At 42.2% G+C, this 16,267-nt stretch overlaps 2 protein-coding genes across 6 annotated transcripts in view; both read right to left on the bottom strand.

Annotated features, from left to right (window-relative positions):
- On the bottom strand, window positions 1–13,374 carry lrfn5b (leucine rich repeat and fibronectin type III domain containing 5b). Its single transcript, XM_043220357.1, is given in 5 exon segments — window positions 1–513; window positions 516–765; window positions 2,476–2,818; window positions 5,213–6,633; window positions 12,756–13,374. Coding segments are annotated over 4 exon segments (2,271 nt in total). The 5' UTR covers window positions 6,607–6,633; window positions 12,756–13,374; the 3' UTR covers window positions 1–229.
- Window positions 13,375–15,812: 2,438 nt separating this feature from the next.
- The window catches only part of LOC122324466 (sterile alpha motif domain-containing protein 15-like), a 2,164-nt gene continuing 1,709 nt past the window's right edge, over window positions 15,813–16,267 (bottom strand). For all 5 annotated transcript variants that reach the window (XR_006247179.1, XR_006247180.1, XR_006247182.1 and 2 more), the window contains exon 3: window positions 15,813–16,149. Coding sequence is in view for 1 of the 5 variants with exons in the window: in XM_043218888.1 (XP_043074823.1) it covers window positions 15,943–16,149 (207 nt within the window). In the remaining 4 variants the exon portion in view is untranslated. The remainder of the gene's footprint in view (window positions 16,150–16,267) is intronic.

Genomic DNA, 16,267 nt, shown 5'->3' on the forward strand with positions numbered 1-16,267 from the left:
TCGTTTTCACATTTTATTTTACACAACGTAACATATGCAGTGTCTGTGTATTATCCCATAAAACAAAGAAATATACAAGTCGTAGTATTGTTGTACTATATGCAGGAAACGGTATTTAATTTGTGCTTAAAAAACATCGTCCTCTCTTGACTGTCCGAGGTTCTAACACACGTACGGTGGCCTGGAACGCTATTAAAAACCAGACGGAAGTGAAGTGCAAAATCCTCCATTATAACGTGCTCTCCAGAACCCACTCGGACTGGGACAGCGAGGATCTCCCGTCACGAATCTGGCCCGCGTCCATCTGGGGAATATCTCCGCCGCTCATGGACAGGCTGCGTTTGGAGCGCAGCGGCTGCGGGTAGCTGCCGTACGCCGGCTGTTTGCAGGAGTTCACGTGGAGCGAGTGACGCCGACTGACGCGAGCGCAGCCCGCCGGGACGGTCTGGTAGCTGTGGAGGCTCTGGAGCTGGGCTCTGCGCGACGCCGGCGTCACTATCGTGGAGTACGCGCGACGGCCGGCCGCACCTTGGCCGAGTTGTTCCTGTTGGAGTTGTCCGGCTCGACGTCGACCTGCGTGTCGGTGCGCGCCGGACGCACGGGGTTGGGAGACGCCGGGTGCCAGCTGTGGCTAGCGGAGGACGTGGTGACCGTACAGTCCGGTTTGGACGCCCGGGATGAGACGGATTCGCTCTGAGGAGACACCTTCCGGCACGCGTCCGGACCCAGAACCTGCTTCGACATGGACTTGATGATTCCACAGACCTGAGGAACGAAAAACATTTCCACGCAAGATTAAGGGTTGCTCTGCAAAAAATGTTGTTTTGTGACGTTTAAAGCCCTGATATACAAAAACTCTTAAGAAGGTTTTTCTAAACAAATAAAAATTCCAAATTAAATTTTTTGGTTTTGTTGGGTCAACAAAATAATCTTGTTTTTTCTAAGAAATAAGATAATTTTTTTTACCTTGTTTTTTTTTTATAAAGAGTAAATATCCTAAATTATTTTACTTGTGAAGTATTTTGATTCATGAACGTTTTAAGAAACAAACTCAGATGAATCTGGAATGGCACAATAAAATTACATTGTTCATTTTTGTGTTATATTTTATATTTTGTTAGTGTGTTGCACTTTCTTTAAAATAAGCAGACGTATCTGCCAGTGGGGCATGAAAAATAAACTTGTTTAGCCTTTGAATTAAGATTATTTTTCTTAGCCTAGATATATTTAGGCAAAAACATATAAAAATATATTTTCCTAGAAAACAAGACTTAATATCAGTAGTTATTTACTTAAATGTATTTTAATTCAAGAATGTTTAGAGATTTATACTGGGCCCCAAATTCAGTAAATGTTGGGACGCTTTTTAAATTTGAATAAAATGAATGACTTTCAAATCACATGAGCCAGTATTTTAAACAGTTTCAGCTGGGAGAACATCTATCAACTAATTAAGTGAATTGACATCAGGTTCGTAACGTGATTAGCTTTAAAAGAGATGTCTTCGAGAGACAGAGACTCAGAAGTAAAGATGGACAGAGGCTCTTCAATCTGTGAAAGAGTGTGTAAAAAGATACTTGAAAAACAGCGTTCCTCAACGTCATCATCTACAGGTGAAGAACATCATCTCAGAGTCAGAGAAACTGCAGGAATCTCTTTGTAAGAGACAAGGCTGAAGATCTTTGTTGGATGCTCGTGGTCTTCAGGTCTCAGAAGACACTCGTCACATGATTCTTTCAGACATTACTGGATGTCCAGGAATACTTCCAGAAACACAATCCTCCGAGACGCCTGCAGACGACAACTAAAGCTCTGTCGTGATCAAATGAAGCCATGTGTGAAGATACAGGTCTGGTGGTGTCCTGTGGGTTAAAATGGACTGTTTGAAGTGAAGAGTGTTCTGTGGAGGAGGAGATCTTCAGTGTGTTTCAGTTCAGTTCAGAAGCAGTATCTCTGATGGTATGGAGGTGTATAAGTGTATACTGTATGAGCAGCTTCATGTTCTGGAAGACACTATGAATGCTATATAAAGGTTTTAGAGCAACTTATGCTCCCCTCCGGATGACGTCTATTTCAGGAAGGTCAGATCTTTCCCGATCTTTTACATTTGGAGCATCATTCAATGACCACAAACTCTTCAGCAGCTAAAAACCTGTATCAGACGAGAATAGGACCAAACTCCAACACGAGACTCCAGAAACTCTAACCTCGATGCCCAGACGTCTTCAGGCTGTTTTGAAGAGAAGAGGAGATGCTACGCCGTGATAAACACGACCCTGTCGCAACTAGATTCGAAATGTGTGTAAAAGTGTCTAATATTTCAGTTTAAACATCTCTGCGTAATCGTTCATGTGATCTGAAAGTCGTTTAGTTTGATTCTTTTCATATTTAATACCGTCCCAACACGTTGGGTTGTGGTAAACAGTGCTAGCGAGAGTGTTTGTCCCTAAAAGCTCTGCTGGTGTTGGCTCAGACCTGATGCTCGGACAGCGAGCGCACGTCTCCCAGCTCCAGGCCCTTATCGGCGCCCTCCTGCTGACACACCCGGTAGCGCACGATGAGGAAGATGATGAAGGCCAGCACGGACGCCACGATCACGCCGCCGATGATGACCACGATGGTGCCGCCGAGGAACTGCGACTGCATGAAGTGACAGCGGAGGTACTGCGGCTCGGTGGAGAAGTGAACGCAGCCCACGACTCGGGTCGCCGTGAGCGCCGTCAGAGCGTCGTCGTAGATCGCCAGAACGCACAGATCGTACGTGGTCCCCGCCGCCAGGTTGTTGACCGTGATGCTTTTACTGGTCGGAGGGATCATTCTGCAAACATCGTTCATGAGATATATTGATCATCCGTGTTTGATTAGTAATATAGTGATAAAAGCTTCATTAGGACAACTTTGAAGGGGATTTTAATATTTCTTTGCTCCCTCGGATTCCAGATCTCAGACGGATGTGGTCTGATCACAATCAATGGAAATATTATTTATTCATCTTTCATATTACGTATGATCATAAAACCTTACTCTTATGATGGTGTTGTTCCCCGGGGGACGAGAAAAGAGCGTCTTTTAGTAGCTTTTCAGACGCAACACATTACAAAAAGCAACTAATGGAGGTTATTTAGACATTGTCCCGTTTTCATTCGATAATTCGAACGCTATTGAAAGCTTTGTTTCCCAAAATATAGCAGGTTTGAGTCTTTATATTTAATACTAGAATACTATACTCTTGATGTGATTTTTAATGTTAGTTCTACTGATTCTGTTTCCAGGAATACAATCGTTTTTTAACGTTTTTGTTGTGATTCTGACACTCAGGGTTATAAAGTCTTTTCTTACAGCAACTACTAACTGTATATTTTCACAAAATGAATTTTGAATAGTTTAAAAGCGTTCAAGTGCTCTTCCTGTGATTTATAACGTCGTTAAAATGTTTTACACAAAGAAAATCTCACACACTTCTAATAACTTTTTTCCCTCAAAATACATTATTTGTAGTTTTTAATAATATTCAGAGAACTTTTAAAATGTCTCTTCTTTTAAAAGTTAAATGATGTTTTTTAGATTAAGTTCACGTAACATCGTAAGGACGTTGATCTCAGAACGTTGTGAGAACGTTTACCAAACATTGATATAAACATTGTGTTAAAAATGTTTTGTCCGAACGTTTCTTTAACTGTTAAAAGAACATTAGTGAAAGTTACGAGAAGGTTCTGGGATCTTACTCTTTGTATTTTGCAATATAAATGAAAACCGTAACGCTCTTTAATTAAGATGTTCTGTATTGACTTGAGAAGCCTTGTTTTCTGAGGAATTTGTCAAAAGGAAGTGAGTTTAATCTTAAAACGAGTCCAAACATCTCATTCACGTCCTCTATCAGTGCTCTTATGAACAACCAATCAATAACTAGTCTAATAACTAGTCTAATAACTAGTCTCACAGGATAACTCTAAGTTGTTTTATTCATCAAATATAACCGCTCACAGAATCACTAAAACAAATCGACTCATTAGTCTTTTTTTAACATTTTCTTTTTTGGATTAGACTGCAAAGTTTTTACTGTATTGTTTTGATTCACTAATAAGACTCAGGAAATGAAGAACCGTCTTTTTAGGCTTTTTATGATCTTCTGCTGCTGATCTCCCTTCACTTTTGTAGTCTGTAGGTGTCTGTGAGTCCAGGGTTTGGTCTTTCGATTAACATTGATCTGCACCGACACGATCGGATGACAAAACCTGAACCCATGAAGTCAAAATGTTCTGAATGTTTTTTCTCGGGTATTGAAGGATCGTTCTAGTTGAGCATTTTACAAATGATATTACTTTTAAGTATTCTGAAACGGGTAACAGCATTTAAAGATGCTGTATGTACGCTTATGACTCAAAATAACAGTTTTTTAAGAAACAAGCTAAGTTAACATACTTAAAACAATGCTACATTGAGTTATTAAAGTGTTTGGGTTCGAGTCTCCCGCCGCTGTCATTCACCCGGGTTGCCAGTTGGCTTAAAACACACACTATTTCATTTTATTCGTTGTCATATGCACTCATTTGACCTGCAATAATAGTTCAACAAGGTCAATCCTACATACACAACATCTAAAACATTAGGATGAACGTCCAACTTCAACGTTTCAGGAAACGGCGTTCCATGTACGATGCATAAATAATGTTTTGAGAACACTTTAAACAGGCATTTCATTAATGTTCCTTAATAAACCGCAATGTTTTTAAAAGCGTTATTTAAAATGCCCAGGTTGCCTTTTTTAGAAATGTTGACTTAAATGCTTAATGTTTCGATTTCTCTTTCATTATATGAACATTAAGGAAACTTTTCTGAAAAAAAGTAGTGATATTAAAAAAATGTTTTGAGGAAAACATGAACGATAGCGTTTCTGTTCTAACGTTTTGAGATACTTGGAGTATTCTGAACCGAGTAGAAACAAAAACACTGCATGAATGATACAATACCAACAACTTTTAAAACCTTTTTTAAAACATTTACATTTAAAACAGATGTTCTATTAACGTTACGTTCTCAGAACGTTCTCTTTTAACTGATCTGACGCCGTTGTCTTCTGTAGAGCGACTTTACAGTTGCTTCACAATTGATACTTCATTGAATAGATTTATTTTTTTAAATGTAACGTTATTTCAGAGCTCTCTCTGAAATGCCGGAATATTAAAAGGCGCTCAAAAGCAAACAGGCTCACCTGTATACTAACGAGTCGTCGTAAGTGCCGTTGTACTGGACCTGGAACATACGAATCCCTGGAATATTCCTCTGAAAGTTGAACTTGACCAGAGCCGTGGACGAGGTGATCTCGGAGATCAGGACTCTCTTCTCCTGTCCACCCTTGTTGCCCATCGAGGAGCCCCCGTCTCCACCCGTCTTGGCGGAAGTGGCGATGTCGGACGACCCCGGATCCGGCTCCTGGACCATGCTGGTGTCGTTGGTGAAATGGGGAAGCTTGGTGATGAGCAGGTCTACGGTCTGCTGGGCTTCTCCGGACGGGTTGGAAGCGACACAAGTGAACGACCCAGAGTCCTTGACCGTGCTGATCAGGATGTCCAGGGTCCCGTCCGAGTGGAGGACGGTGCGGCTGGAGTTGAACACCAGCTTCCCGTCCGGAGCGATCCAGTGGATGACGGGGTCCGGGTCGCCTCGAGCTTTGCAGCGCAGGGACACCTGCTGTCCCTCGAGGGCCCGGGTCTCCTGAGAGTGTCTGGTGATGAGCGGCGGCTCGCAGAGGAACTCCTCCTCGGATACGGTCCAGAAGTAGCGTCCGGCGAGGTGCTGCGGAGCCGCGCAGGTCTCCAGGTCGTCCTCGCGCCGCAGCCGCCGAAGCCAGAGCAGCTCGCAGTTACAGTGCAGCGGGTTTCCACCGAAGCTCAGCGCGAAAGACGACGGACCCAGGACGCCGGACGTGGCTAAAACCCCGGCGCGCTGGAACACAGGATCCGGCGGGAGCTTGTGGAGCTTATTGGACGTGACATCCAGGCGCTTGAGCTTCTGGAGGCCGGAGAAGGTTCCTTCGGGGATGTAGTTGATCATGTTGTGGTCGAGGTTCAAGGTGTGCAGGTTGCTCATGAGCTGGATGGCGATCCACGGCACGCTCTCCAGGTTGTTGTAGGACAAATCCAGCTCCTCGAGCGCCAGGAGGTCGTTGAACGCTCCGATGTGGATGTGCGTGAGCTGGTTGTTGTTGAGAATGAGGTGGTGCAGCTTGGACATGCCGCTGAACGTGTCGTTGGTTATGTGGGTCAGGCGGTTGCTGTCCAGGTGAAGGGCGCGGAGGTTCTCCAGGTCGTTGAACGCGTGAGGCGTGACCGATCCTATCGTGTTCCTGGAGAGCGTCAGGTCCACCAGTTTGGTCATGTTGGCGAAATCCTTCCGCTTGATGCCCGTGATGAAGTTGTCGCCCAGTCGGAGCTCCACGGTGCGTCTGTCGATGTTCGGGGGGACAAACAGCAGCCCCTTTTTATCACACAGGGTTGCCAGATTGGGGGACAAAACCTGGCAAATGCAGCGCTTGGGGCATACTTGGATCTTCTGGGCCTTTAACGCCATGACAGCAACCATCAAATAAAGCAGTAGCATCTCCATCTGGACTCCGGGAGACGGTTAAACAACCTGCGGAGAAAGCAAACAGAGAGATCAGTAGCAGAAGAGAAAAGTACTTTCGTTTGATCGAGAGGGAAGGTTTCACACACTTTTATTCGTGTACATTCACATTATCAACAAAACGGTGCTTTTATAAAAGACACGTTTTCTGCCGTCTCGGGAGGAAGTGCTTCACATCGATGAACCCGAACCGAGCGACTTGACGGTTTATATCTGTAGAAAGCTTTAAATGACTGTAAAGTAAAAAGTAAAAACTCTTCCAGTGAGTCATAAAATATAAAAATAAGGCAAAGCCCAAAACATTTTATAATAGTAGCTGATTTTTATATTCTGTTAAAAAGGATTTGCTGCAACGTCTGCTAAGTGAATTATTTATTGGCCTGTTTTTTACCACGCAGCAAATGCTTAAAAACGACTTTATTGCATTCCAGATGCTTTAAAAGATCTTTTTACTGTAAAAGGGGGTAAGACCTTACTGTTTAGGAGCACAACAGATGACTTCAGAACAAACAAGGGCTAAAAGCTGATTAATCACATCCAAGATAAAAAAATAACTGCGTATATTTATTATGCATTTGCAAATACCCGTATATATCTAATATTATGTCAATAAAAGGGTTTATTTTGGTTGCGATGAATCGTTTGACAGCGTCAGGACAAACAAACCCCATCATCCTGAGCAAACAAGCCCTTCACGAGCGTCACGTCGCCGAGGAGCTTTCTGGGGACCTTTCTTAAAGCTCACTCACGCTCCACTGACGCGCTGTTTTTGATATGATAATGACGATCCTTTCATCTTTGTGTTCGGCGAGATGAAAGACTCCTCTGGCCGTCCAGATACTCATCAGAATTAGTCTGACGTCTCCAAAGACCGAGCGGAGACAAAGAGCATCAACACAGATGCCACATCAGGAGAGACGCCCGGTTCCCTCGCATCGATCCGCTCGGCTCTTCAGGGCCGCTCGCGTTACGTTTTACTCGTGCGGGATGAGAAACGTATTCTCCGAATGACTCTTAAGTCCTTGACCAGATATAACATTTCATCCCAGCTACGCTTTTCATCAGAGTGCGTCTTTGCAAAGAGCATGAAAGTTTAATCGAGGATGTTTAATCGTGAGAGAAATCCGAGCATTGGCTGGTGGTTGCTGCGTTTCACCCAAATATCAGCAGATCGCTTCTTCTGGCTTCTGTCGTTTGTAACCTTGGAGATCTTCTGAACGTGACGGAGATAAGGCTTTCAAAGCAGCGCGCTGAGAACGCTTGCTGTGTGTGACACTAGAGACAGACCTGCAGGTAGAAACAGCCAATAAGAGTCACAGTACGGAGGAGCAACGAGAACGGGAGCCCGCTAAACTAAAGACGCATGAAATGAACGACAGGAACACGCGTGCCCATTCATCTCTGTCACGTATAAAGGCCACGGCTTTAAATAATGACATGCTGCCGCTGAGAAAACGTGACCGTGTTCGCTAAAACGTTCTAAAAGCGTTTTCATACCGTTATAAAAAATGCTGTTTCTTAGTGTACTCGGAAGGGGGCTTTTTTAATTGTATCAGTGTTTCAGGGTTGAATCGTAACATTGTATCATTTCGCAGACATTGTGTGAATGTTACTTTCGAATATCTGTAAAAAGATACATTTAACCGTTAGATAAACGTCCAACTAAAACAATTTGCTTCATATATGACATAAAAATAAGGTTTTTTTGTGCTAACAATAAACCCCCAACTACAAAAATATGTTCTAAGATGGTATCGCTAACATTATAAAATGTCATTTCTGGATGTTTTCTTAGTATTCCGCTAACGTTCTCTGAATGTTCTGAAACAATTAGTAACAAAAAATGAGTAAAATATCATTAGATGAACGTCAGACAGATCCCACGAACGACGTCAAAATAACGTTTCTGTGCTAACGTCTGAGAGCATTACATAACGTCCCAGAGAACAAAAGAGTGTTTTCAAAGTGTTATTTTCTAAAAAAAAAGTCATTTTTTGTAATCCAAACAGAATGTTACTCATTTTCCGGTGATTCTGAAAGTAACGTTTAAACGCCGCCGTTGACGGACATCCAACTAAATAAAGATTTTGAGGAACGTTTCGCAGACACCAAAGGCCCGATTACTTAGAAACAACGTTACTGCAACATTGTCAGAACGTTCCCTGCGCGCCGCTCGAATCGAACGCATTGAGCGCATTCGTACAGAACTCCCGGGTCAAGGACGAATCAGCCGTCTTGTTGGCCGGTGATGTCACTCTCTGCATATCAAATGACCTTCCCATCAGCCCCTTTATTGAGTCTCTGGTGTTGTTTGCCAACCAGCTGGCTGCTTTCGTTGGCAAAGCGTGTGTATTTTCAGCGGGTCGCTCCGCAGGCGCTGCTTCGCCTCCCAAACGCCGCTGTGGATGTGCTGCCGGGCGCCTCGCGCTGAGCTTTGCGTGCCGTTTTTCCGGTCAGCTCTCACCGAACCACAAGAGAAGCAGCGTGATGTTTCCACACGCCTTCAAACCAAAGCTGATCCCTCCAGCTCCGCTTCACACACTCCCCGATGACTAATATTTGTTTACACCAACATATTTCCCACCAATATTTCATTTAAATAATTCAGATTTCTGTGTGTACTTACATACGCATAATAAATATACAGAGTACACATATAATGTAAACAAAAACTGGGATTAATCGTTTGACGGCGCCACCACAAATATATTCTGGGAATGTTTTGCTATTAATGTGTGGAACCTTTCGTTCTGAATCTTTTTAAACGGTCCAGAATGTACGTTAAAGGAACACTGTATCATTTTGCAAACATTCTTTTGGATTTTCCCTAAACGTTCATTTCAAAGCTTTAAACTAAAACGCTTCAGGAGTTATCATTACAGTCAGCAAACAGTAAAGATAACTACACCGCTAAAAAAATGTCTTAAGAATGTATCGTTCTAAAATGTTATTTCTGAATGCTCAAGATTTTAAAACGTTTGCAAATGTTTTTTTTTTAACGGAACACATGTATCTTTTTGCCAACATTATGGGAACGTTACTTTTTTGAACAAGTGCAACATTTAAAAAACATTAGACGAACATCCAACTCAAATAAATACATAACGTTCCTTGTATAAACAACGTTTCTGTCGTAATGTTTTATAATCGTTCCGCTAACTAGAACATGTTCCTTTTTGAAGTATCTCTTCATGGTTCTAATGTTAAGGGAACTGGCAAACATTACGGGAATATTTTTGAATGTTCACGAACTTCTTAAAACCAGCAGAAACATTTGTTTCAGAAATAAAATAAATATATGTTTCTGTGCTAACACTTTAAGTACGTTATGTAACAAATGTTCTATTAACACATTTTATGAACATTAGTTTGAAGCGTTCCAGATCTTTATTGTAAGAAGGTTTTTTGAACTGTTCAAGATCAGCTAACGGGAACAATTCTCACTATACTACTATACTTTACTAACTATACTTTATTCTCACTATACTTTACTAACATGTTTGAAAAAGTTATATAAATGATACGACAACGCATTCTTTAAGTGATGTTTAAGGAATGTTCTTCTAACGTTAGAACTAAACGTGATTATCTTCTCAATGCTGAGATTACTCAGGGATCAGCAAACTCGATGAATGCTCTAAGAAATGTTTTATAGTCTTATATCCCAAGAAAACTGGACTTTTTAACATTATATTAGTATTATAGTAATATTCCATTAAAAATTCTGTTTTGGGTGAAAATAAACTTTAAAATACTGGGATCAAAAGTTTACACCCCCCTTTCAGAAAGTGTAAAATGTTAGTTATTTTACTCCAGAAGGGAAAAATAAAACAAAAAAGCCATGCATTAAGAGCTGGGGCGTGAAAACTTTTGAATCTGACGATCAGGGTAAATTGAACTTATTTAGTCTCCTGGGAAACACGGATATATCTTCCGAAGCACAGTACAAAATGGAATAAATATAATATTTAAAGTACTATGTACACATCTTCATTCTCATCTAAAGTTTTCACACCCCGGCGTTTCATGCATGCTTTCTTCTTCTGGAGCGTCTTAAAGAATCACGGGGCTGTGAACAAGGTCATTTTTTTTATAAATTCGACTCTTATTTTCTCTTCATGTCAAACATGTACTAAATAAACATCAGCCTGCAGTTGATACGAGGAGGTGGTGTGATGTGAGATCAGATCAGTTATCAGACTAGAACAGATGTTTTCTGCTGAGGACCGAGAGCTGAGTGTGTTCTCTTCTCTCTTTACACTGACTGCCAGCGGACCGTCTGGACTGATAGATACACATAAATGATTTAAGTGCACACACACACACACACACACACACTCACACACACACACACACACACACACTCACACACACACACACACACACACACACACACACACACACACACACACACACTCACACACACACACACACACACACACACACACACACACACACACACACACACACACACACACACACACACACACACACACACACACACTCACACACACACACTCACACACACACACACACACACACTCACACACACACACTCAGACACACACACACACACACACACACACACACACACACTCAGACACACACACACACACACACTCACACACACACTCAGACACACACACACACACACACACACACACACACACACACACTCATACACACACACACTCTCACACACACACACACACACACTCATACACACACACACTCACACACACACACACACACACACACACACACACTCAGACACACACACTCAGACACACACACACACACACACACACACTTTATACTGTATGTGTTACTTTGGTCTTCACAGGCAGATATTTGTTCTTGTTTTAATTAAACTGTTTATTACTGTAACACTGCTTTGACTCAAACTGAACTGTAGAAATCATCACATGAATAACTGACCTAAACATTATCTCCATTTTTGCGATTTCTCAGTCTCTCTAGTAAACGTATCTTGATTTAAAGACGTTTTAGACGTTTACTGGAAAGCGAAAAATGGCTTCAGACTTTCTGTTCAGGCTTTAATCTGAAGTTCAGAGCAAACGGTGATTCATTTCTGGGTGAACTCTGCATTCAAAGGAACTGAACTTTAATAAACTACAGAACAGTCAAATGTTTTTCGTAACCTTCCACCGAGTCCTGAAGACATCGTCCGAACGGCCAGTTCTTTTAAAAGTATCTGATGATTAAAGGAACTCTTTTTGACGGTAAGACGTTACATTTAAAGCAGTTTATATGAAAAGACCATTACTTATTATTACATGTGAATTTTTTGTAAAATGTCTATACGAAAATTGCATTTCGTATATATAAAAATAAATAATATATATATATATATATATATATATATATATATATATATATATATATATATATATAATAAAAAAATTATGTTTTATGTTTTTTTGGTAACATACAGACAACATCCCGAGAACATTTCCTTTTTCTTCGTGCATAAAATATTAATAACGTTACAAGAAGGTTCCGTGAACACTACCCTATTTACATAAGCTTTAAGAAGCAGCTCTGTCTCTCGGAGGAGTCCTGGACGCCTGGAAACAGAGGGGTATATTTAGGCACATTCGTGAAAACATTTTCAAAAATTGATGCTTTGCTTTTTACCGGCCGTGCATCGGATCAAAGGCTGTCTGAACGCGTCTCTACCGGCCCGAAACGACGCTGACGCGCTGAAGGGTTCGCTTCAAATCCCCGGAGCTCAAAAATCAACCAATTACCGCCTAAAGAGCCCGACTTCACGCGCGCGCGCGCCCACGACGCTCCCGAACGCTTCTTACTGAAGCGACCCTTTTCTGAAAAACGCAACGTGTCCGAAGGCCGGTCCTCCGCTCGGATCCGCGGCCGTCCGTTCCCGGTGGAGCGCGAGCCCGCGGACGCCTCGCGCGCCACGCGACGCCACGCCACGCGACGCGACGCGCACCCTCCACGCGCGGCAGGTGAAGGCGGTTTGTGACCTTGCAGATGTTCGTTAAACGCCTCGTTCTCTCTCGCACCTGTCCTCGGGGGTCCGCTCGGTAAACCGGAGGCGCCCGCGGACGCGTTCCGGAGGAGCGTCGGAGGATCGTCGCATCGTTTACCTGTAGAAGATATCCGCTTCGCTTCGAAGGGGCAAAGCGCGCCGTGTTTCCACCCAGATCACCGCATTTTCAGCAGCTCCTTCCTTCTGATGACCCAGATAGATCAGCGGGCGTCGGATGCTCCCTCATCAGGACCGACGCGCTTCCAGATGCCCATGACCGACGCGCGCGCGAGCGGGGGATTAAACGCCGTCCTGTAACGTATGAGACGTTCATTAGGAGCCTCCTTTAATGAAAGCGCAGACAGAAGCTCCGGCCGGGATCGCCTCTCCGCATTACGCCTGCATGCACCCAAATTACCAATCCTAGTACGGCCTGGGCTGAGCTCATGAATATTAAGTGGGCGGCGCCACGGCCTTCCAATCGAACGGCGCGTTCTGGAATATTAATCAAGCGCGCTGACGTCGAGACGTTTCCCTCCTATAGCGATGGATTGTTCGAAGACTTTTCGTTCTTTATTTCTTCATATCATTTATTTTTTGTAGCAGTAGCCAACAAAACACTGCACGGGACACAATTATACATTTCTCTTTTATGCCAAAAATCGGTAGTATATTAAGTGAAGATCATGTTCCATGAAGATATTTTGTTATATTTCCTGTCGTAAATATTTATTATTATTATTATTATTATTATTATTATTATTATTATTATTATTATTATTATTATTATTATTATATGCATTGGACTTCATTTGAAAAACATTAAAGGTGAATTTATCAGTTTTTACAGATTCCAGATACATTTCTGAATATCGTCCTCTCCTAAAACACATCGAGGGAAAGATGATTTATTCCGTTTCTTTTATCAAAATAATGAATCCTTGGGGCTGGTTTTCTGATCCCGGGTCACATATCTCCTGGTTTAAAGAATGAAAACTTGACAAATCAGTAAGGAAGTGTCTTACAAAACACTAAAAGCCTGTTTAGGAAAGATTCAAACTTAATATTTCCTGTGATATCGATGAATATTGTGGTGTAGGAAAAGAAAGTATTTACATTTTGGAAGGATTTGTAATTCTACGTCAGCAGATAAATGAAGTGTATAATAGAAAAGTGTGCAATTAATGTGTGTTTTTAATACAGAAAAAAGAAGCGTATTATAGATTTTTTTCTATAAGGAAAATATTATATACATAGGATGAAGTGGGTTCAGTATAGATCAAAATGTTTCATTACATTTACATTTACATTTACATTTAGTCATTTTGCAGACGCTTTTATCCAAAGCGACTTACAATTGAGAGTACAACAGCGATTCATTTTTTTAGAGAGACAAACAGACAGTGTAAGTGCTTATAACACCCAGTCACAGGGAGTGTTCAAATTAGTACATGCCAGAAGGGAAGGAATAAACAAGGGGGATAAGAAGAGAGACAGAGACAGTGAGAGTGAGAGTATTTTTTTTTTTTTTTTTTTTTTTTTTTTTTTGATGAGGATGAGAAGTCAGGTATTGCTGAAAGATGTGAGTTTTCAGCAGTTTCTTAAAGATTGACAGAGATCCAGCATTCCGGATATGTACGGGAAGATCGCTCCACCAGCCAGGAACAGAGAAATCGAGAAAGTTCTGGAGAGTGATTTCGAGCCTCTTTGAGATGGTACCATGAGGCGTCGCTTCGCTAGCAGATCTCAGACTTCTAGAGGGTGTGTAGATTTGTAATAGTGAGTGGAAGTAGACCGTGCCGAGTCTGTGGTTGTTCTATATGCAAGCATCAGTGCCTTGAACTTGATGCGAGCTGCAATCGGTAGCCAATGTAAGGAGATAAAGAGAGGTGTAACATGGGTTCTCTTGGGCTCATTGAATACCAGCCGTGCCGCTGCATTCTGAATCATTTGTAGAGGTTTTATTGTGTTCGATGGAAGTCCAGCCAGAAGAGCATTGCAGTAGTCCAGTCTAGAAATGACAAGGGCCTGGACAAGTAGCTGTGCAGCTTTCTCTGTTAGAAAGGGCCTGATCTTTCTGATGTTGTGTAGTGCAAACCTGCAGGATCGAGCAGTCTTTGCAATGTGATCTTTGAAGGTAAGTTGGTCATCGAGGATTACACCAAGATTTCTGACTGAGGATGATGGGGTAATTGACGAAGAACCTAGCTGGATGGTGAAGTCATGCTGTGTAGTTGGAGTGGCAGGGAATACAAGCAGCTCAGTCTTTGTCAGGTTGAGCTGTAGATGGTACTCTTGCATCCATGTCGAGATGTCCGCCAGGCAACCCGAGATCCGAGTAGCTACCGTTGGATCGTCTGGATGAAATTATAACAAATAATAATTTAATTATAAATTATGCAACAAATAAAACAAAAAAATGCTATTCGTAAGTTATTGTATATTTTTTTGTGTGCTAGTGGTAGTATATAAATATATTCTTTTTACTGTTTTGCTGCTATGCATTTGACTGTATAAATCCTAACATTATTACGCTGTTATATAATATTAATTTAAATTGTTGACGTAATGTTGTCGTCTAATGGGAAAGCGCGCCTCTAGAATATTAACGAGGCCGATGACGTCGAGCGCTTGTCCTCCAATGGGAGCGCGGGTCTCATGAATATGAAGCAGCACGCCCTCGCCGTAGTAGGGTTCGTAAACTCGCCAGCGGTTCGTCGAGAAAACGCCTTTGTGGAGACGAGAGCGACCTGCGAGGAATTCGGATCGGATCTCAGTCCGATGCTCTGAGAAACAAACACTCACGAAGGATCCGAGCAAAGAAGCGGCTCTGCAGAAGATGATGAAGAGGATGAAGATGGTGTGGGCTTTGTTTGGATTGAAAACGGTTTGAGTTCTGTGTATAAACGGAGATCGGGTTCGCTGTTTTGAGTCACGAACTGAAGCAATAGTTTAGTTGATTTTCAGCAGTTCAGATAAAGAACACACACATTAAGACACAATGAACCCTAACCTGAATAACTCAAGCGCTCGCAAACGTTCTAAGAATGTTGCGCTAATGTTTGCATTGTGTTATTTACAAAAAAATAACGGTTTAATAACACTATTGTAGACCAGATCACTCTTGTGTATCATATATTGTGTATATATACACACACACACACACACACAATATAAATCATAAAGTCATTTTACTTTGACAGTAAATGTAGATATTTCTAAATATACTATGTAAGAGAATAATGTTTTGCAGTGTAGTAGATTCTGAAGGAGTAAGGACACCGAAAGACACATTTCCTGTCTGTTTATTGCAGGAGTCCCGCTCTTCTGAGAGAATCTTCTTGGCTCTTGTTCTTGAGGAACCGCTCATAAGTGAAGGACTCTGTCTGCTGACCGCTCCGGCTCTTCATCTGCAGGAACAGCGTCCGGTCATCATGAAGAGGATCAGCCACACTCTGCTTCCAGAGACGCTCCGAGACGCCCAGCAGCCCTCTGACCTGAGCTGAGATCAGCTGACACACACCAGACATGTGTGAGAGTGAGAGAGAGTGAGTGTGTGTGAGTGTGTGTGTGTGTGTGTGTGTGAGAGAGAGAGAGTGAGAGAGTGTGTGTGTGTGAGAGTGTGTGTGA

This window comes from Puntigrus tetrazona, chromosome 20, assembly GCF_018831695.1.
Source record: "Puntigrus tetrazona isolate hp1 chromosome 20, ASM1883169v1, whole genome shotgun sequence".
Lineage (NCBI taxonomy): Eukaryota > Metazoa > Chordata > Actinopteri > Cypriniformes > Cyprinidae > Puntigrus > Puntigrus tetrazona.